This window comes from Poromitra crassiceps (genome assembly GCF_964638095.1).
Source record: "Poromitra crassiceps genome assembly, chromosome: 7".
Lineage (NCBI taxonomy): Eukaryota > Metazoa > Chordata > Actinopteri > Beryciformes > Melamphaidae > Poromitra > Poromitra crassiceps.
The window spans coordinates 48,882,892-48,905,977 of record NC_139628.1 but is presented as its reverse complement, the minus strand read 5'-3'; the positions used below and the strand labels follow the sequence as shown (position 1 = coordinate 48,905,977).

At 43.8% G+C, this 23,086-nt stretch overlaps 1 protein-coding gene across 3 annotated transcripts in view; it reads right to left on the bottom strand.

The window, feature by feature from the left end:
* eml3 (EMAP like 3) overlaps positions 1–23,086 on the bottom strand; it is a 58,430-nt gene that overhangs the window by 4,005 nt on the left and 31,339 nt on the right. For 2 of the 3 annotated variants that reach the window (XM_083640596.1, XM_083640598.1), the window contains 17 exons: positions 20,469–20,504; positions 18,323–18,443; positions 17,100–17,249; positions 16,608–16,677; positions 15,961–16,071; positions 14,629–14,724; positions 10,943–11,077; positions 9,869–10,007; positions 8,225–8,376; positions 7,836–7,961; positions 7,148–7,279; positions 6,756–6,823; positions 4,601–4,689; positions 3,722–3,819; positions 3,264–3,351; positions 3,047–3,145; positions 2,374–2,504 (listed from right to left, as the gene is read on the bottom strand). In XM_083640596.1, the coding sequence (XP_083496722.1) occupies positions 2,374–2,504; positions 3,047–3,145; positions 3,264–3,351; positions 3,722–3,819; positions 4,601–4,689; positions 6,756–6,823; positions 7,148–7,279; positions 7,836–7,961; positions 8,225–8,376; positions 9,869–10,007; positions 10,943–11,077; positions 14,629–14,724; positions 15,961–16,071; positions 16,608–16,677; positions 17,100–17,249; positions 18,323–18,443; positions 20,469–20,504 (1,841 nt within the window). The remainder of the gene's footprint in view (positions 1–2,373; positions 2,505–3,046; positions 3,146–3,263; positions 3,352–3,721; positions 3,820–4,600; positions 4,690–6,755; positions 6,824–7,147; positions 7,280–7,835; positions 7,962–8,224; positions 8,377–9,868; positions 10,008–10,942; positions 11,078–14,628; positions 14,725–15,960; positions 16,072–16,607; positions 16,678–17,099; positions 17,250–18,322; positions 18,444–20,468; positions 20,505–23,086) is intronic. The other variant, XM_083640597.1, reaches the window with a different exon arrangement.

Sequence of the window (23,086 nt, the reverse complement as noted above, 5' to 3'; positions counted from 1 at the left end):
AAAATGCTATACAGACTGCTCTTGGAATAGATTCATGTCACGGTGGGTGTGGGATACAACTGCGATGGACCAATCAGCGCTCAGCTCGAGGCGTTCCCTATCATCCTTGGGGAGAGCAAATCTGCGCCCGCCTCGCTCTCGCAGATCACCGTGGCTCACGCAGTCGGGTCGGTGGGTCAGACAACTTTTCTACCCATCATACAATGTTACGGGCCAAGCGCAAGTCGCTGGTCAAAACTGCGCAGGACTTGCTCATCTCAAACGAGCCTTGTCTCTGTCAACACAGCTGATTTGACATCACTGATTGGGGGTGTGGCCTAGAAGAGCAAGATGCTTGACAGTTGCCCTATGTGATTGAGTGTGGATTTAGCCTTTAAGGTCTTATTCTGATTAAGCTGTTTACATACACACATTCATTGTAATACCTTGGTGTAAATACTGCAAACACATGAAATCATGGTGGAGGTGATTGATCGGGTCTATCTATCTCACAGCAGTGGTGGATTAGTAGGGTCTATCTCACAGCAGTGGCAGTGCCTCTCAAAACCAGAGCAATTTAGAGAGAGAGTGGCGTCAGCGGAGGAGCAAAATGCGTGACTCATTAGCCAATGAACAACCAGGAAGGGGCCTCGTGCTACTTTTGAATGTTAAAATAAAGCTGATAATCCTTTCAAAGTACATCACAAACTGTCCATTTTGCTGCAATTCGACAGAGCTGCTTAATCCAGGACCTTACTTCCTGGAACTCTTGAGAGTAAAAAACTGGTCCATTGGAGTGAATGGAGATGTTGGGACTCTTCTATATACACGGCTCTGCTCAAAACCAAGACCATATTTCCCATAAACCCCGTTGCTTCCTGCCCCCCCCCCCCCCCCCCCCCCCCCCCCCCCACACACACACACACACACACACATAAAGAGGATTAGGGTTGGGTGATAGCGTGTCCTCGTTATCACACACATCGCCAATCCCCAGTGCATTCGTCATCCCTGCACTGACGCTTCTGGCCAGCAGATGTCGCAGTGAGACCCTGTGTTCAACTTGACTCCATGCAGAATTGCCAAAACGCTCATCAACAGCTTAATGTGTTAACATGGAAAACTCAGCTTCAGCACTTCCTGCCTAAGCCAACGCTCAATGCCCATGTGCAGTTTCAGATCGACTGGCCAACACGTTGCGGAGATAAATGGATTCAGACATAGTTTTCCTCATTCTATAGTAGGATTTATTTATTTATTTATGTATTTATGTATTTATTTATCTATCTATCTATATATCTATCTATCTATCTATCTATCTATCTATCTATCTATCTATCTATCTATCTATCTATCTATCTAGTATCTATCTATCTATCTAGTATCTATCTATCTATCTATCTATCTATCTATCTATCTATTTATTTATATATCTATCTATCTATCTACATGTATCTATCTAATGTAGGGACAATACATATTGATGAACAGGGATCTTTTGTTAAGGCAGCTATGATTGTCAGGCGCTGCAGGAAGCCACTCTATTTTAAATGACCCAATATCAAAGTCATGTAAATGAGCAAAAGACTGGGCAAGTGAATTTCCCCCGGTGGTGGATTCAGCCAATCACCTTCTTTGCCTTCACAGAAACAGCTTTTCAATCATTTGATAGCACACTGATTGTCGCCTCTATCATTCCCACTCTGCGCCCTGAACACTCGTTTCAATGTAAACTTTGAGTTTTCTACTGACAAACTTTTATTGTGAAGTACATATAGGAAGTGAAACTTGTTTTCGCCATCATCATGGGACTTGCTATAACAAATGGATGATCACAGTAACACCGGTTTGAACAGTCAAAGTGTATTGACTCGGTGCCAAGCCCCCAGAAACAGCTCTGGTCTGTGTGAAGCAATTTATTATTTTCATCATGCAAGTCACGTGAAGCACTGGACCCAGAAAGCTGTTTTCCCATACACATACATGGGGAAAGACGCAGCTGTAAAACTCTGGGGGGAAATATCTGGGTGTCTCAAAGTGAAAAGCGACTCTTTGAATTATCAAGTTTTAAATTATGACTCAATTTTTCTTCGGAAGCCACCAAGAGCCGTTTTCTGGAGCTCCCTGTCTCTCCATGGCTCTGGTCACTATAACTCCATTCATGTGGGATGGGCGGGGCCAAGAAAAACACTACTGCGCAAAATCTGTGGGTCCCGGAAGGAGGAGTCGAATAAACTTTTTCGGCGGACACATGCGCTGGGTACGCAACTCTCGTCATCGGAATGAATGGGCCACCATCTTGCAAAGCCTTCTCTCCACATTTCGTTATAGCTCTGTGCTCGGTACCAATGACTTGGTATGGCACCGGTCATGATGCATGAGCATTATTATTACCTTTAGTTTAGGACATGGGTACTGGAAGAGGTGGACTTTGCAGAAGTCGTCCGCCACCGCGACCATCCTCTCACTGTGAGAGCGACACAGTGCGTTGATGTCTGTACCGTCCGAGCCCTCCAACCACACACCTGCAAGACCACAGTCATTGTTAAAAGTCTTTGTTTTTCAATCACTAGGAATTTATGCTGCATGCATGCCAGAGATGTTGTAGCCTGACTCTGCCAGACGGGGGCGGTATTGTGTTCACAAGACATGCAACCTTGTGAAAACAATACCGCCCCCATCTGGCAATGTCAGATTAGAGATGTTGTACAGTTGGAAATTCCAGGTTCCATTGCATGCTATGCAATCTAACAGCCCCTTTAAATGGGAATTCCAAGTCGGAAAAAGCGGGTCTTCAAAATAACTAATGTGGTGAGATCCTGATTATTTAGAGTTTTAAAAAGGGGCCAGAAAAAAACATCCATAAAACTAATCCAAACTGCATGGGCAGCTTAATTCAAGTGTTCTGAAGCCAAACAATTGCACTGTGGGTGCAAAAGTCCACTATTTACTGCAGGCACAGAGCTCTGGTCACCCTACAGCCTAGAGTAGCAGGCACAGAGCTCTGGTCGCCCTACAGCCTAAAATATGTTTTCTGATCATGTTGCAGTGAACTGGTGTTTCTCACCCATGACATGGAAGCCCAGCACGCAGGTGTAGGAGGCCCATTCTCTGTCTTTGCTCTCGAAGCGGTTCCTCAACAGCTTGCAGCCCGCAGCCACGTCCCCTACCAGAGTACATATTAATTTCCATAGTCAAATCAGGATATTATCATAAACAAATGTGCACGAGTATGTCGCGCTATCAGAGAATGTGATGCCAAACAGCTACTCTCTTTCACTTACAGTAAAGGATCTCGTAGTCACCCGAATTAGACATGATGTACTTCCCATCTTTGGACCAATCCAGATGAGTTATGAAGCTAGAGTGGCCCTGGTTGGATAGAAAAAAACATGCTCAAATGAAATGCACTGAAATCAGATTCAACTGATCTGTTTAAGATGGATTATACTCTGATATGCACTGAGGGGGGGACTGGGGGGAATAGCGTGATCCTCCCACGGCGTTATGTTCTGCCGGTGACACTCCTCGCTGTCAGGTGAAAAGAAACGGCTGGTACGCTGGGCGGGACATGTATCAGAGGAAGCATGTGCTAGTCTACTATAACTCTCCCCAGATTGGCAGAGGGGGTGGAGGAATGACCAGTACAGCAGGGGGAATTAGCCACAAGTACAATTGTTGAGAAAAAAAACTGAAAAAAGAGAGAGAAAAATGCTGATTACACTCCAAATCCTCAACTCACATTGCATTTCGCGAAGCGGGTGTAGCGCCGGCCACTCTCCGTCACATTGTAGATGTAGATAAAGTTGTCATGGGAGCCCACAGCCAGAAAGCTGCCATCTGAAAACACAGGGTGCATTCACATACTGAAGAGGGGATTTCCACATTTTTCAGCGGTCAATTTGGATTCTTTTCAATATGCAAAAAGTAAAATGAAACTTGGGTTGCACAGTGTTGCACAGTGTCTCTTTTTATGTTTTTTTTCTATGGACCTGAGTCCGGCAATACATTGATTGATTGATATATCAGTTTCTGAATATATTAGGCTAATATTGGCCTTTTATTCAAATTTATTCAAATATTGGCCTTTTATTCAAACTCAGCTTTCAGATGGTAATAGTAATACTACTACATGGGAACTCTGGGTTTGGTGATGGACTTTCATTACCGGTACTTTAACTTCCCGAATTTTGTCACCAACAAGGAAATAGCTGTAGTCAAATGTACGGAGTGATCTATTCACATCAAACAAATAGAACAACAATTTCCATTCATAAATCATTTTCTGATCACAGCTCTGAAAATATCACACAAGAGGACACAACTACTTTGCTCCATTTTTTGGTTTGTGGTAGATATGTTAAAGTTGAGCTGAAAAGAAAGATTACTTTTTAACCATTTTAGATCACATCCCTGGTCATAGAGTGCACCTATTTAACAATGAACTGCATGCCCCCCCCAAAAAAATCACAAAAATCCTATTTCTTTGGATTTAACTTCAACCATGTTTTCTTCTTCATTCATAACTAAATCTACAGTGTGCTTACATCGGCATGTACTATGACCCAACTATGATTTGGCTGTGACTGTGCCAGTGGGTAGACAAACGGAGAACTCTGACCTGGGGAGTATCTCATGACAGACAGCTGCTCGTTCCCGTCCGTGGATTCAAAGACCACCTCCCTGGTCAGCAGGTCCAGCACCAGCCACCTGTTATTGTCATGGGGGGGTTAGGGGGAAAAATGACAAAATGACACATGAAGAGGCATAGAAATAAAGTAAGACAGATGGACAGACACACGTCATAATCTAGTAGTTGGGTCATTGTGTGTGATTCTGTGACCCGCGGAGAGCGGTGGATCGTTTCTCAGTGGATTTGTCATCTATGAAGGTTAAAAATTTAGCTCCCGCGCCTTTCACGAAAAAATGCGGGCAACTCTTTTGAGTGCCCTAAATCCAAAATGGCTACCATCGGCTATTCACTTTTCAATGGTTTGGCCTACAATGCTGCAAAGTAGGCTACATGATTTCTGGGACTTTTTGGGTCAAGGGATTTATAATTGATGTCATTTTGATTCTTATTTTTGACCTTCAAATCCAAGATGGCCGCCAATTTTCAGCTAAAAAAAGGTTGATTTTTTTTTTAAAGTACTTGCATAAGTACGTGCACATTACTGCAGGAACTCAATTCATTATTTTATAGTATTGCGCTTAAGTGTTAACCATAGTTGTGTAAGGGTACACACAGGGTACGCAGCACATAGCCTCCATATTTATTAATTATATATGATATTTCATGTGACAAAAAATGTGAGAAATGCCAATTCACACACTATCAATATTGTCTCTCTTTCAAGCTACAACTAACCAATTAACATGATTAACCAAATTGTGTTTTTTGACACGATGTTGTAACCACATTTTAGCTGGTTGAAAAGAGGGTGAAATAGGTCTTAGATGTTCAGACCCAATATCACCAAGTTTTCAACTAGAAATCAACGCTCAAATCCCGGTTTGTGCTCACTGGGTTGAGTCCCTCTCCCCTCAAGGGCTGACTCAAGTTGGATCAAGTCTGATCCAACTTATTTTATTTTGCAATTTTCTAAACAGAACAGAACAACAGGCTCAGACAAAGACAAAGACAAAAACATACATACAGCATCAACATTTCAACATGTGTGATGATACCAGCTGCGGTAAGTGCCTATGTGCTTGCAAGAAATGTGCGTGGGATCCCATGCAAGGGAAGTCTGATCCAGTCAGTCCTTTATGCGCAAGACACAAATCATATGATGGAATGAATGAATGATAACCTAAAATAAGAAATGGGTGAGTTGCAATTAGTGCCTCCTGAGCAGATTTATTTGAATGCTTCATTTATTTTCATAATTTTTCTTACATTTTTCCATTTTCCCCTTTCTCTCAAGTACCCCCTGTAGTACCTCCACGGAACCACTGCTATACATATTCGTTGTTTCCCCCCGCACACTTCTCTTTCATGCCTTTCTACTTACGACTTTTTTATTTGCTGTATCCTGTTACTGTTTTACAGCTGCAATGACCCAATTTCCTCACAGGGATCATCATCATAAATGATCATAAATGATGAATGATTGCGATGACCCGAATGAAGCAGTTAATGATCACATGTGATGTGTAAACTGAAGAGCCAATAAGAAGGCGGTTTCCCGGCCGCCCCATTAATCAATCATGACTGGACGATTACTTGGTGTTGAGATTTTTGGCTTTCAAAACACACTTTCCAGCTCTTACGCCAATAACAGTCATAAGTTGGGTTTCCATCCACCTGTTTTTATGGACATTTTCAATTTGCGCATAAAAACCAGAGTGGAAACACCGGCGTTTTTGGGAGGATTCATATATCACAAAGATGTATTAACCAAACTCCGTTCACAAACATTCACAAACCATGCAGTTTCATGTTGCCTTGCTTACGAAAGTGAACACCCCGACCAATCAAGCGAAACCTTGTTACGAATCAGGAGGATGCACTCTACATGTTGGCATACACTAAATACACTTCTAAAGTAAATAAGCAGCACATATTTAGGCCCAATTTGAAGGGTTAGTCCACCTACCGGCGTGTGTTTTAACTGAAGAAGACTGCGAAGAAGACTACTGTAACTTAACAGGCGATCACTTGTAGAGTTGACATGTTATTCACTTACTAACTATTCCGAATTGAGGAGTGGCACCTGGTAATCCATTTTATGGCATGTGTGTAAATATTGCTGGGACTTTGAGTGTCGTCTTACCTGCCGGTACTGAGGCCGACTGAAACCACAGATCCGCTTGGACAGAAGTCCGCACACAGTCCATACTCCTGCAAGAGACACAGGGCTGCTGTCAGAGCTGGACAGATTATCAAAGTACTCAAGTAGAAGTATTCCAGATTCCAGATTTATTTTAATAGCCATAGTGAGTAATCATATTACAAACGAGGAAGTTGTCTTTGTGCAGTATTCAGCGCGATCACAGCATCGACCCTTTTCACGGGGGCCATTTTGTGTCGAAAAGGCAGGGTAAACACAGGTGCAAGCAAAACACTAATGAGGGTTTCCAAATTCCAATCATGGAAGTTGGAAACCCTCGTTAGTGTTTTGCTTGCACCTGTGTGCGTGCGTGCGTGTGTGTGTGTTTGTCCTACCTCCAGTGTCGTGCACCAGTCCAGTTTGTGCTCTTCTGTGTTCCACAGGCACACCTGTCTGTCATGACCGCAGGTGAGGAACACGTCCTGCGAGTGGTGTGTGGCTAGACCCCACATCTCATCCACATGACCCTGTCTCACACACACACACACACACACACACACACACACACACACACACATGCACGCACACGCACACATGCACACACACACACAAACACACACACACACACACACACACACACACACACACACACACATTGTGAAACCAACAAAATCTAGTGTGCAGTTGGTCTACATTTTTCATTTTGTTCAATCTACAGTAATATGATTACAGGAAGTGAAATGCTACTGTAAGATCGCGCTTCAAAAATCATAAAAGTGGTTGGTAAAACTTAGCAGAAATGACAATTTCGCAATAAATTGTAATATCGAATTGTAATACTTGTAGAAGCCTCAGCCCTGGTGAGCAATGCTAACAACAACTATCAGAAGCAGGACTATTATAACTGCCATGTCATGTGATGATTGCTCAATGACAGTTACAGTATAACTGCAGTCTGAGTGTCATTGGGCGCTTCATTGCAAAAATATTGGTAATGGCCTTCAAAAATCCATATGGGTAAAACCCTAGCGTGAATGCAAAAGCCTAAAAAACTTGAAAGGCATAATTAGGTTATTTGCATACCTGCACTATGGCCATAAAGCCGTCTGAGAAGGTGCCTCTAAGGATAGCATTTCGGGTCGTACCAACTAATAGCTCCTCCCCATCCACATCTGCGATGGTGCGGACCGCCCCAAACTGTTCAGGAATCTAGAGAAATAATAACATTAAGCACAACAAGCTAAGTTATTTGAACAAAACGTCACAGCGCTCTTCCTCCTCTCCTCTCTCAGACTTGGACTTGCGACTTGGACTCGAGTTGCACTTAAGTCGGACTGTATTAATATTCATTCAAATTGAATTATATTCGAATATCGAAATTCGTTCCAACAGAGCGCACACGCACACGCACACACACACACACACACACACACACACACACACACACACACACACACAGGCTTGTGGTTCACCTCACACTCTCTCTCGGGGGCCAGGTCGGCGCTCCAGCGAATGATCTTGCGGTCTTTGCCTCCGCCGCTGAGCAGCCCGCCGCCCTGCAGGGTGCACAGGGTGAACACGCTGCCCTCATGGGCTCTGGTCTGACGCTGGATTTGGAAGGTCTCTGTGGGACCGCACACACAGGGGAGAGAGAGAGACCACACACACACACACAGGGGATAGAGAGAGACCACGTAGACACAGGGGAGAGAGAGACCGCCCACACACAGGGGAGAGAGAGAGACCACGCACACACAGGGGAGAGACATAGGCGACAAGGTGAGCTAAAGAACCATGGAGGATGGTGCTATGATAACGCTCCAAATTCAGGCAACAGTTTGGTCTATAAAATCAAATGTCACAAAATGGTGAAGAATGTCGATCACTTTTCCCCCAAAGCCCAAGATGACGTATTCAAATGTCTTCCTTTGTCCTGCCCAACAGTCCACAACCAAAATATAATCAGTTTAGTGTCATAGAAGACGAAAGAAACCAGAAAATATTCACATTTAAGAAGCTGGAACCAGAGAATTCTTCTATTTGTTTCTTAAAAAATAGTCTAAATGATTAATTGATTATCAAAATAGTTGACAATAAATTTCGATAAATGTCAATTAATCGACTGATCGTTGCAGCTACAAGTGACTACAGGTACAGCATGTGAATAGACTGCCAAAGTCACGCCCTCTTTCGGGTTAGGCATACGAACCATTGAGATATAATATGAATTTGTCAATGATACGAACCAATGGATTTTCCGACATTTATTTCATAAAATGCTTATAAAAATGGTTTTACTTGGTCTAACAAAGCGATTCAGCTATATTTACAATGAGGAGAAACAATAGAACATTTCACTCTGACCAAAAATAAAATAAAATAAAAACATTGGATTTTGTGTGTGTGTGAAATGTGAAATTGTCTATAGTTCTATGGTCTCTCCTGGTTCTCAATGTAGCTGAATCACCTTAATGCCTATGAAATGGCGGATGAAATCCCTTGGTGTGGATGCCTAGCCCAAAGAGGGCGGGACTTCGGCTCTCTATTCACCTTATGTTCAGACGCGGGGGTGGGCCAAATTCTTCCGGGTCGTGTTAACACTTCCGGCGGTCACGGCGCGAAATATGAAAGAACGTCATGAAGAAGAGAGTTGTTTTTGTAGCGGACAGTGCAGGGGGTAAAATAACGAACGTAGCCTACTACTTTTGAGCTCGGTACACAGCAAGCAAGCGAGTATCCACTGTTAGCCAGGTCAGATAACGTTATCGTCGACAATGACGAGCACTTTCTTGTCAAACATACCTGGACTCCAACAAAGAAAGCTTCAGATAGTTTTCTCTCCTCCGAGCGCTCGAGCCACTTACGTCTAGAAGACCCGCAGACGTTAACGTAATTCCCTGGAATGCGAGACTTTAACGAGCCAGTTACATGGCGTTGCATTCTTAGACATTGCCGTTTGCTTTTATTTGGTATGTTACATACAATTGGCTAAATTATTATTTAAGATGATATTGGAGCAGCCAGCCATTTTTTTTTAGCCGGAAGTCGTCACACGACCACAAAACCGGGTCAAATGGGCGTGGCTACATAAGGTGAATAGGATCTACAGTAGTTACCCTTGGCTCCTTTTCCGAGCGTTTTGACGTCGGCTGCCGACTTTCCCCACGTCAGGATGTTTCCCTCAGAGTCTCCGGTCAGAACGTCTCCCGTCAGGCTGAAGACAAAACACTGGATGAACTTGGGCTTCTTGTATTTCTGACAGAGGGAGAAGGAGGACAACTGTGAACATGCTGCACCAGTGTTCTGACAGAGGGGGCGTGGCATGGCAGTGGCAAAACCATGTGCAAAAACCCACGTGACACAGATACAGGAAGTGACTGGAAGTTGCACTGCCTCTCTATATTGAAAGGCCTCTGCTGTCGTATAGATACACAGTATGCCCTGACCTACAGTGTGTGTGTGCGTATAGATACACAGTATGCCCTGACCTACAGTGTGTGTGTGCGTATAGATACACAGTATGGCCCTGACCTACAGTGTGTGTGTGCGTATAGATACACAGTATGGCCCTGACCTACAGTGTGTGTGCGTATTGATACACAGGATGGCCCTGACCTACAGTGTGTGTGCGTATAGATACACAGTATGCCCTGACCTACAGTGTGTGTGTGCGTATAGATACACAGTATGGCCCTGACCTACAGTGTGTGTGTGCGTATAGATACACAGTATGGCCCTGACCTACAGTGTGTGTGTGCGTATAGATACACAGTATGGCCCTGACCTACAGTGTGTGTGCGTATTGATACACAGGATGGCCCTGACCTACAGTGTGTGTGCGTATAGATACACAGTATGCCCTGACCTACAGTGTGTGTGTGCGTATAGATACACAGTATGGCCCTGACCTACAGTGTGTGTGTGCGTATAGATACACAGTATGGCCCTGACCTACAGTGTGTGTGTGCGTATAGATACACAGTATGGCCCTGACCTACAGTGTGTGTGCGTATAGATACACAGTATGCCCTGACCTACAGTGTGTGTGCGTATAGATACACAGTATGGCCCTGACCTACAGTGTGTGTGCGTATAGATACACAGTATGCCCTGACCTACAGTGTGTGTGCGTATAGATACACAGTATGCCCTGACCTACAGTGTGTGTGCGTGAAAGAGAAGTGTCTCACTCCAAAGATGCCTTGTTTCTTGGTGAGCTGTCCAGCACTGAGCGTCCAGAAGTGCACGTGGGATTTACCACAGGTGATGATGTTACTGCTGTCACCAGAGTTAAACTCCACTGCAAACACTGCCTCAGTGGTGCTCTGAAACACACACACACACACACACACACACACACACACACACACACGCACGCACACACACACACACAGACGCGCACACACACAGACGCACATGCAGACACACACATTTAAATGATTTATTTATCCACATGGATACAAAGTACAAAGGACATAAACACTGATAATGGGGCATTTTTTAAATCTCACGTTTGACAGCCAATGAGAGCTTGTTTATGATTGATTCATCTTTATGACAGGATAGAAATGGAACATAATGAGCCCTAAGTCCCGCCCACTTCAACCCCAGCCTCAGCAAACAGTCAAAACAGGGAAGTGGCAATAATATTTAGGATTTGGGTATAATGTCTACAACTTTTTGATGTTGATTACAATTAGGCCTATAAGACCCTCAATTACATAGTTGGAAGGTCTTGGAGCATTTTGGTTGCCAGGGTCTTTAATGAAGGATGATTGAAAGATGGATGTTCCCAGGCCAGCGGAATTATGAAAGCAACTTTAACCGAAGGGAGAGAGAGAGAGAGAGAGAGAGAGAGAGAGAGAGAGAGAGAGAGAGAGAGAGAGAGAGAGAGGGCAACAAGTTCCTGTGTTCAGGCTGTCTGGCTTCTCTCCAGACATAACAAACCATGCTACATATTTTAAATGCCTGAATGCATCTTTTTCCTGCGCACATTTTCTGAATTCATTAACACATTCACTGCCAGCCGTTTTTTTTTTACTGTAGGTAGGTTCTGCCAGAGGGTTTTTTTGAGGATTCTGGCTCATCTTTCAAGACCCGAGGATTCTTTTCTGCTAAGATTTTGTGAACACACAATATCTCAAAAGAACTAATAGAATGTGTGCTTTCTCTGTCTAAAAGAGTTAGTTTGTAGAGTTAGTAGTTATGTAAGCATTAGCAGTTGAATACAGCATGGTTTCAGCGTCAGAAAAATTATTCTGAGATAAACAGCTTTTTGTGAAATTCGATAGAACAGTCACTTTAACCATTCATTTTTGGCATCAGTAAGACGTCAGACATCTAAACAATAGTTTTGAACAGTAATTTCCTCCATAACAGCAGGAAACCCCCCTCTGCTTCCAACTCCTCCCTCCGTGTGTGTCTTCTTGGCTGCAGCGGCCGTGTCACAAGCTCGTTTCTGCTGCTGTAACCTCGCGTCACCAGCTCACTGCTTTGCTGCTGCTGTGCCTGTCTGCGCGGCCGCTCTTTGAGGAAGTCTGGATGGACTCGCTCGTTTCTTGGAGTTTTGGTTGAGAGCTTTGATGAAGCTTTTGCGATTCTGGTCATATTTATGCTGCGTGTTTCAAAGTGTGTTCCACCCGTAATCTATTATGCAAATTTGCAATCCAATCCCGCACCGCCAGCAATCAGCGCGAAAACGAAAGCGTTTTCGCCAATCCATTTTACAGAGAGAATGGTTTCCTCACGCGTTCCCGTGCAGTTTTGGCTCCCTCTTTCTACTGTGGAGAGACATGTCGCCACTCAGTGGGTCGGTAAAATAGATTATACACATTCAATACCTCCAATTCTGGTATAGGAGACGTAAAAGGGTAAGATCAACGTCCCACCGTCAAAAAAAAAAAATCGATTCGACGTCATTGGCAGTGAACGGTTGGATTTTGTTTGACGTAAAAACACGTCATTGGCAGTGAACGTGTTAATAGGCTATTCTGGGAAGCGTTGTGTAGGTCTGTACCCGACTCCAAGGAAATCCATTGGCATTGGAGGTTCAGAGATTATTTCACCCACATTATCAGTTAAAAGCAACAGAGTCATGGGAACATATTTTGGGGCTTTTACAAATCAATAAAAGACAGCATATGATGCAAGAGTTATATTAGGGATGGCTCTCACATCTGCCAGTAAAAAGGGGCTGTTTACTTGGGAAGTTGAGCAGTTTTGGGCTAAACGCCCATAAAAAGAACGGACTTGGGACTTCATTTTAAGGTATTAATAGGCTGATACTTGCAGCATACCAAAATAGGCTATATATCATGATGTAGTGGGAGAAACCAAGCAATTCTCTGTCAAATCAGACATTCAGCACCCCCAGATAAGCGGAATGGAATGATCCTTGTTTCATGACCACATTTTGCGACTATTCCCCCCTAGAAGCTTGTAGAAAGAAAGTCGTACTTTCTATTCGTACAGCATGGATCCCCAACTGGCGGCCCGTGGGCCACATCCGGCCCGCCAGTTGAGCACGGAGATGAGTTCCCATATAGCCAATCAGATGAACCTGTATGTTTTACAGTGCGGGGCAGCGTTAGCACGGAGCTCCCATAGCCAATCATGCATACAACGATGTTTGAGAAAACATACGTTATTGCAAAAGCCGCACATTAAAATCTGGACATGAGATGAAATATAAGCTCAAGCACCCGCCTATACATCCCAGCTGCTGCATTAACACACACACACACACACACACACACACACACACACACACACACACACACACACACACACACACACACACACACACACATTCACAGTATAAAATATTGACACTGTTGCCATGACAGCCGTGCTGAAATTGCTCTCAGGGAAGTTGAGCAGTTTTGGGTTAAAGCCCATAACAGCACGGCGGAGACACTGCCGCCATTTTTTTTCTTTTTTCTTTTTTTATCTCCTCAAACAGACCTCCTTTATAATAAGCATCTGATTCAGTATGCAACTAGAGTGGGCGTTTGGCTGCAAAATGTCCTATATGCTGCTGTTGTCACCGGCGCGCCTACACATTAGGCAAGCTAGGCAGATGTCGCACCACTTGGAAATGAGAAGGGGCAAAATTGTCTGTTTGCCACGTTTGACTTCTCACCCCTTTTTCAAAGTCAAAATGTAGTGAAGATCGAATATTTAAGCTTCAATCTCTCTCTTTTCAATCTAATATTGAATTAAAGACTAAGTAAACTATCTGCTGTGTCTTCATTTACATACTGTACTTGCATTTGGATTTCTGCGCCTCCTTTCTAACCCAAGTGATATCGTCTAACTTGTGCTAAACATAGTCTTCACTACGTACCACAGACGGTCAGGGTTTAAACATAGTCTTCACTACGTACCACAGACGGTCAGGGTTGCCAGGTCCAGCTAGGCTCTTGGCTCTCAGCTGAGAACATCAGCAAAGAGTTCATAGGTGTCACCCCTTCAAGCTTTGGGTTTAGATGAATACTGTATCCTTGTGTTGTTGAGATGATGGATGCTTCTTTAGGGTCCCAGAGGACGTGTTCACTGTGTCTTTATTTCATCCAACTCTAAATTTGTACAAAAACCAAACCAATCAAGCTTAAGCTTGATCTTAAGCTTGATCTTAAGCTTGGACCCTGGGGTGAGCGCGCTGTCCCTCGGCCAGTGGGGTGTCCCCTTGGCTGACTGGTTGTGGTTAACGTATGCGTCTGAGGACTGGGAGCCCTGGGTTTGAGACACACCCCTGTGCTGTTACACTTATATTCTCACTGTGGAATCATTTGCCTCACTGGCTTAGACCTGCTGACGGCTACTTGCAGCTATATTAGTATCATTATCATGGTGCTGTTTACAGGTGTTCCTTTACCTTGACCTCTGCATGCTTGGTTCCCTTGGTGCAGTCCCATACTGACAGCATGTGTTCATTGGAATCATCGATCACACACAGGAAGGCTCCAGAGTCCTGAAAACACACATGACAGCAACTAGACTGAAAACACACATAGCAGCAACTAGACTGAAAACACACATAGCAGCAACTAGACTGAAAACACACATGACAGCAACTAGACTGAAAACACACATGACAGCAACTAGACTGAAAACACACATAGCAGCAACTAGACTGAAAACACACATGACAGCAACTAGACTGAAAACACACATGACAGCAACTAGACTGAAAACACACATGACAGCAACTAGACTGAAAACACACATGACAGCAACTAGACTGAAAACACACATGACAGCAACTAGACTGAAAACACACATAGCAGCAACTAGACTGAAAACACACATGACAGCAACTAGACTGAAAACACACATAGCAGCAACTAGACTGAAAACACACAAGACAGCAACTAGACTGAAAACACACATGACAGCAACTAGACTGAAAACACACATGACAGCAACTAGACTGAAAACACACATGACAGCAACTAGACTGAAAACACACATGACAGCAACTAGACTGAAAACACACATAGCAGCAACTAGACTGAAAACACACATAGCAGCAACTAGACTGAAAACACACATGACAGCAACTAGACTGAAAACACACATGACAGCAACTAGACTGAAAACACACATGACAGCAACTAGACTGAAAACACACATGACAGCAACTAGACTGAAAACACACATAGCAGCAACTAGACTGAAAACACACATGACAGCAACTAGACTGAAAACACACATAGCAGCAACTAGACTGAAAACACACATGACAGCAACTAGACTGAAAACACACATGTTAGGTTCACCTAAACCCAGGTCTATAGCGAGCCAAAGTCAACGTCACTTCCTGCTTCAGCATGCGTACCAGAGATTTTCATCCGCCATTTATTTTCCCATAGACATTTCGGAAAGTGCTTATAAAAATAGTTTTACTTGAATAGTTTAACCAAACGATTCAGCTATCATCATCAGTATGGAGCTGGGTCTCTGTGTCTCTGACATCATCAGTGATGACATAAATTCACAGTGATGATGTCATCAGTGATGTCATAAATTGTGACATCATCAGTGATGTCAGAGGCATTGTGACATCATCAGTGATGCACACACACACACACACACACACACACACACACACACATGAGACAGACAGGCACACACTGCACACAATGGCTAAATGTAGTGTGAACAGCACTTAAGTGGCACGTCACACCCATGGCTGTATGAAACTCACAGCGAAGGAGAAAGCCACAGAGCCAACTCCCCTCTCGAAGGTTCCCAGGCCGATCTGCTGCAGGGTGACCAGGCTGCAAGAGTCCCAGATATGAACACAAGGCTGCAGGGGCTGAAACACACACACACACACACACGTACACACACACACACACACACACACACACACACACACACACACACGCACAGGCACACGCACACACGTACACACAAACATCTCAAATCAGTGGCTAATTGCTTATTAAACCAACGGTTCCCCAACCTTTTCCGACTCATGGCACACTTGAAAAGCTCAAAAATGTTCATGGCCCAGATCTGAGCGTACACAGTACAGAGACCAAATCATGTGTTCACAAATCACTTTTGAAATCAGTGTGAAACATGATCAGCGATTCTAAGTCACTCAGTGGTGTTTTGAGAGATCCTTGTTACAGGTTGGGGAGCGGATGAATTTAGAACGGTGATTAGAGTTAAGCCGGACTACGCGTGCAATACACGGTTTTAACGCACACCTGCCGGCCAATCAGAAAAGAGTATTCAACCAGACCACATACACACAAATACAGTTTAGAGAACATGGTATTTTGATGCAATAGAGAGGATGATAATACAACAGTACAGTAGGATGAAATTGACAGTGATGCTCACCTTTCCGTCTTTATCCACCCCGGACATCTGGCCAGATGCCACCCGCACCTTGTCAGGATGGAGGGTCAGACTGCAGGCAGAAAAAAAACACATTGATAGAAATAAATTCTATTTGATTATTTCAACATTTGTAAGTACAATGCACTTTTTGCACATGATATGCCCTATAAACTTGCATATTTCTTCACATTCCCATATTTTCCTCATCTGTTCTCATATACAGTATATTGACATTTTTGTGTTTTCATTAGATTTCACATTTTACATTTTCTTACATATTTTCCATTCGTTTTTGCTGAACACCAGAACATTAATACAATGACATAAAATAAATACAAGAATAACATACTACATTTTTCATTTCTGTATCCTTATATTGTACTATCTGCTGCAGCAACTACCCAAATTCCCCATAGGAATCAATCAGTGAAGTTGTATCTAATCTATGGATGCAGTCCATATACATGTAAGTCGTGTCCAGTAAGCACTGACCAGCGGACGCAGTCGGTGTGTCTGCGGTAGTGTCTCTGTGTGCGGTTGTTGATGTGGTAAAGCACCACCACACAGGCGATGAAGTACACCGCCTCGCCCGACGGCAGGAAGTACAGGTTGGCACGGCAATCCCGGCCACGGTAACCGTAGCTAGGCAGGGGGCGGGGTCAAGGTGGCATCAAGTGTTCAAGTGTCCATCAGTCCAAATTCATTAAAGTTACAGTTCAGCCAGCAATGAAAAGGTCAACACTCATTATTGATCCACTCCCATGTTGAGTCTCACAGCCTGCTACCACACTATTTAAATTAAGAAGAAAAGTACTATCAAATACAGCTGAATCCAAGTGTTTTGTAGCCAAACACTTGTAAACACTGTGAGTCCAAAAGGCCAAAATGTAGCTTGTTATGTAGCATAATTCTAGAAATGCCAACTTCTTCTTTTGTGGTATGGCAACCAAGATAAGAAAATCAGCTGACTCAGGCTATACGTCTATAAGTTCTCTCGTGCTGACTCCTCAAACCTCCTCTATTGGCTAGTCAGTCCCAGTATAGTCTTGCAGTAGCCAGCTGTAGATAGATAATCTACATCTGGTGCACACAACTCTTGAAAAGTGGACCGCCCCCTAAGACCAAAACAAAATATGTGACAGACATATGAATTGACCAACCACGGACCTCCTAATTTGTGTGACGCAACTCATTTTCAGACCCTCCGTCTAGGAAGTGATGACGTAAGACGTTGGGTATGACCGCGTGATGCTAGTCCCAGTGCAACTGTTTGGCTATAAAACACCTGCTTCATGATGCAGCAGTACTCTTATACATTTCATTTTTTAATCATTGAAAAAGTTTAAGTTGTATATACTTTTTTTAAATAATGAGATCCTATGGAGCCGGCCTAGCCTGTGTGATGTCACAATTCACTCCAGCTGACTGTGCAGGCTGCACTTTTTACTAAACCCGCACATTTTCAAAGGGTGACAGTTCACACAACTTTAACACACAATGTCAAAATATAAGCGATGCGACGTATAGTTTTTGAGATATTGACGTTTGTTTGACACTAGTGTTCCAATCTATTTCCAACTGCGCAGCAGAGGGCGTCGAATTGGCCATCAAGACATTCTGTGACTAATGCAAGTCATGAACAGTGTCTGAATTTAAAATAACCCTGTTCTGATCCATATGTGGAGAAGAAGGGCTGTGGTCTTTAGGAAGGATACACCCAGTCCAGCTCCAGCTTCTCTGAGGGAGGCTCCATCTTCAGTTCTTCATAGTTCTGGATGTTGGAGGGGATGTACATGGTTATTGGTCGGCCGCGGATGAACATCTTGATTGACTGTCCTGAAAAGCAAACACACACGAGGGTCAGTGAAGTAGCTGTGAATAAAAAAAGGGGGTAAACTATGATCACAAGGCAAACAACTCCTAATATAAACTAAAGTCAATTACATTTCATAAGTATTTAAATCATTTTGCTTTATTTTCCATTAAAACACCATATATAGCTGATATGACTTACTATGATGTACAATTTATTTGATTAAGATTCCTGTCAGCCCGAAACAGTGTTGACTACCAAATATACCAATTTGAAAACTGAATGAAATATGGTGTAGAGATTCCCTGTGTGTATTTCCCATAGTCTGTGTGCAGAGAAGCAGGCTTTGTGACCAGAAGGTTGCTAGTTCAAATCCCTGGAATCCAGTGGAAATTCTCAGCGGCCAACAGTAGAAGACTGGTTATAGTGGATAAGACAACCTTAGTGTAGAAGGCCGTTGCCAGAAAAGAGCAGGATGCTCAGTTGACTTTCCCTGGATAAAAAGTGCTTAAAATAACTAATAATAATAAAATAACTTTAGGCAATGTTTCGGGGTACCTCAACAACACGGCTAATCGTTTTCAACATGGAAAATGGTCCTACCCTTACCCCAAAACCACCGACTTAAGGTCCTTGCACATAGAGTCCGTTTTTTCGTCCGAAATTGACGCACGAAAAAAATAAAAATACGACCTCATTTGTGTCAATCATCATTGACACACCGAGTCCGACAATTACGTCCGTCATTTAAGTTTTCGGACGAGGTTCGATTTTCTGCGTTTTTCCGCATCCATGAAATCGTTTTGACAGGTGTTTGACCACTCAGAGCTGCCGTAGTGTTGCTATTCACAATGAAAAATGGCGTCTGAGAAGTTAATTCAGTTCGTCTCCCAGCACAAAGCATTTTATGACAAAGCAGGAATACAGAGATTCGGAATTAAAAGACAGAATGTGCCGGGTGATTGCAGACCAGCTTGGAACGCGGTGTGTGTGTGTGTGTGTGTGTGTGTATGTGTGTGTGTGTGTATGGGGAAGGGGGGGGGGGGGGGGGGGGAGAGAGCCACACAGACACACTGCCAGTTGTGGATCAATAGGATCGCGGTAGTTTTCTTTTCGTTGCGAATCTTCGCAACGAATATTGGATAATTAACGCATCGGACTCAGTGTGCAAGGTATCTGTGCGTGACGTGTTTTTTTCGGATGACGGATTAAAAAAACGCAGCGAACAATTCGGACTCTGTGTGCAAGAACCCATACCCCTAGCCACTCCCCTACCCAGCCCTCGAACTCCGACTCTCTACGACCTTCCTATCCCTAGGTACGGCCCCTTTCCCCTAGCCCCACCCCTTCCCTTCCCACGCCGCCTCTCACCACCTACATCCCCCTAGCCACACCCTCTACCCACCCCTCGAACCCTGATGATCTATGACCTTACTACCCCTAACTGTTGCCCATTTTCCCTAGCCCCACCCCCTTTCCCTGAACCACGCAACGCCCACCACCACCACCCACACCTCCTAGCCACTCCCCTTACCCACCCCTCAAATCCCGACTCTACGATCTTCCTATCCCTAGCAATGGACCCTCTTCCTTAGCCCCGCCCCCCTTCCTTGATGGAATGGACAGACGTGAGGTCACGTCTGTTCCAATCTAAAAAAATAAATAAATAAAAAATCCTAAACTAAACTCGTACCACTGTTCCTTCAGGATTTGTAGTTGTCATAGACTGTGCTCCATAGTTGATTGCTCTATTGCTGACAAGAAGTGTGTTATTGTAAGTCGCTTTGGATAAAAGCGTCTGCCAAATGACGAAATGTAATGTAATGTAATGTAATGTCACAGTGACCTTGAACTTTGACCACCAAAAATCTAATCAGTTCATTCTTCAGTCCAAGATGAAAAATTTGAAGAAATTCCGTCAAGGCGTCCCTGAGATATCGCATGAATGAGTGCGGAACGGAGGGACGGACAACCCGAAAACATTACGCCTTCGGGCCACGGCTATCGCCTGGCGGAGCCATAAAAAGTGGCGTAAGCGCACGGTTTACCTTGGCTGTAGGTTGCTCTGCGGGAGCCTGGGGATCCTGTGTGAGAAGGAGAAGGGGTCAGCCAGACAAATAAACACTCAGCCCCGAACACCTTTAAATCACAGCTGATTCAGACACAGCCCATCCAGCCTTGACGTTAAGGATCCCTGGGGATCTATTCCCAGGTTCTCAGGGCAAAGGTCTATGAGCTCGGAGTTTCAATCTTTTGAGGTTCCCCGTCACCTTGGCAACTGTCAATTCACTTTATAAGACTAAGGAGTGTGGACTCACAAAGTTGTAGAGACTTTTGCTGGAAGAACTGTGTGAGGTTTCTTTCAAAAATAAAATAAAAGCAAACTGGTCTTCAGAACCAATGCTGGGGACAATGTGGGCACTTTAATGGCCGATTACACCCACATCTTCTGGTCCTGTCCCCCATCCTGTAGCCTTTCTGGGCTGATGTCCAAGGCACCGCTAAGAGTATGACATTACCATGTACAAATGCTGCCTAGCATATACGCTTGTTTTAAAGTAATGTGGAAAAATATGAACAAATATTTTAGCAAAATATTTATTAGAAAAATGTACAGGAGGAAATGTACATTTTATTTGCATGAGGAGCGATCCTTTGGTTACTATTGAATACACATACGCTATGACTAAACAAGCAAACTCTCAATTCTCTCTGACCAGATATGCAATGTCAGTCAGAGTGTAGTCTCCCTTGCCAGACTCTCCCTACAATGGGGGAGAGGGTCACGCTGCCTGTGGACCTACCTGATATTTAGTCATAGCTTTGTATATTATTCTGTTAAAAAATTAAAATTATATATATATATATATATATATATATATATATATATATATATATATATATATATAATATAAAAGCACCTGTTTGGTCCAAGATAGAGCTAGATTAGCTAACTACATCATGATACATGAGTACGTGAGTGATGTCTTATCCTTCTTTTTAGTGTGCTTGAGACAGGGCAGAGAAAGTGTGAGTGATGCAGAGGTAGAGTGAGGGGCAGAAACATCTCTGAGGGGAGGGGCCAGTAATCTCTCTGAGGGGAGGGGCCAGTCATCTCTCTGAGGGGAGGGGCCATTCATCTCTCTGAGGGGAGGGGCCATTCATCTCTCTGAGGGGAAGGGCCATCCATCTCTCTGAGGGGAGGGGCCATTCATCTCTCTGAGGGGAGGGGCCATCCATCTCTCTGAGGGGAGGGGCCATTCATCTCTCTGAGGGGAGGGGCCAGTCATCTCTCTGAGGGGAGGGGCCATCCATCTCTGTGAGGGGAGGGGCCATCCATCTCTCTGAGGGGAGGGGCCATCCATCTCTGTGAGGGGAGGGGCCATCCATCTCTCTGAGGCGAGGGGCCATTCATCTCTCTGAGGCGAGGGGCCATTCATCTTCCCCTGAGGCGAGACGGAGTGCTGCGGTGGCCAGGCTAACCACACTCCATGTCATTCCAGGCAGCGCCCACGGCCCGGGCCAGGACAGGCCTGCCACTGTTTCACTCTGCCAGAACTCTGTTTCACTCTGCCAGGACTCGCATGAAAAAGACGTTTGTAAAAAAAAAAAAAAAAAAAAAAAGAGTGTGAGGTGTGAGAGAGAGAGAGAGAGAGAGAAAGAGAGAGAAAGAGAGAGAGAGAGAAGCTTCCCTGGCCTGTGATCAGGGTGAGTGAGTGATATTTCTGGTATTTTCAGGGTGTGGTAAAGCCATGGAGATGGACTCTGAATGACCTGGGTGCTTTCCGCAGGATATGAGGCTTAAGTGAAGCAGCTCTCATATAGATCAGATCAGATCAGATCAGATCAGAACAAACTATCTTCCATCAAACTATCCTCCGTCAGTGTTGATTGACCTTCAAGTAGTGTTATCAATCAATGAGTGTTACCCAAGGACATAATTTACGGGGGGAGGGGGGGGGGGTGTAGTTTGTTCTGATCTGATCTGATATGAGCCACATATCCTGCTGAAAGCACCCAGGTCATTCAGAGTCCATCTCCATGCATTACCAGATGCATTACAAGCTGATTGGAAGCTTGTTAAAGCATACGCGTGTCAATGTCAAGAAGCATTCAACTCCTGCCAACTCTCCAAGTAGAATTATTGCTCAAGACACACGATTATAAACACAGTATTCTGGCTGTAGTTGATGCACCAACTATTTTAGCTGGATGTACATCATTGTTTAAAGCCAAAACCCAGAACTGATGCCTTAAAAAAAACTGTATTGTACAGGGCAATTAGCTATTGGAACCGACTTCCCCAACATCCAGTTTCAATTAAAAGCGGAGTCGGATTAAAGAGGAAACTGAGAACATTTGTCACTTACTTCATTTTTATGTTTGTTATTGCATTCTGTTATGAGTTATGTCTGCTTTATGTTGACGATTTTCTTTCCAATTAATACTTGTTTTTGCTTGTGTTTCTTTTATGTATCTGTGTGGTTTAGAATTCTTTTCAACTAATCAGTTTATTGCATTATTTGTATTACTTTTTTTCCACTAACATTGTGAAGATTGTTTTCTGTCCAACTGAACTTTAGAAAGCTGTTTTTGGCATTTTCTGTGTAATGTTTCTGGTTATTGTTGTATTATTTGATTTCATTATGCATTTTTATTTTAAATT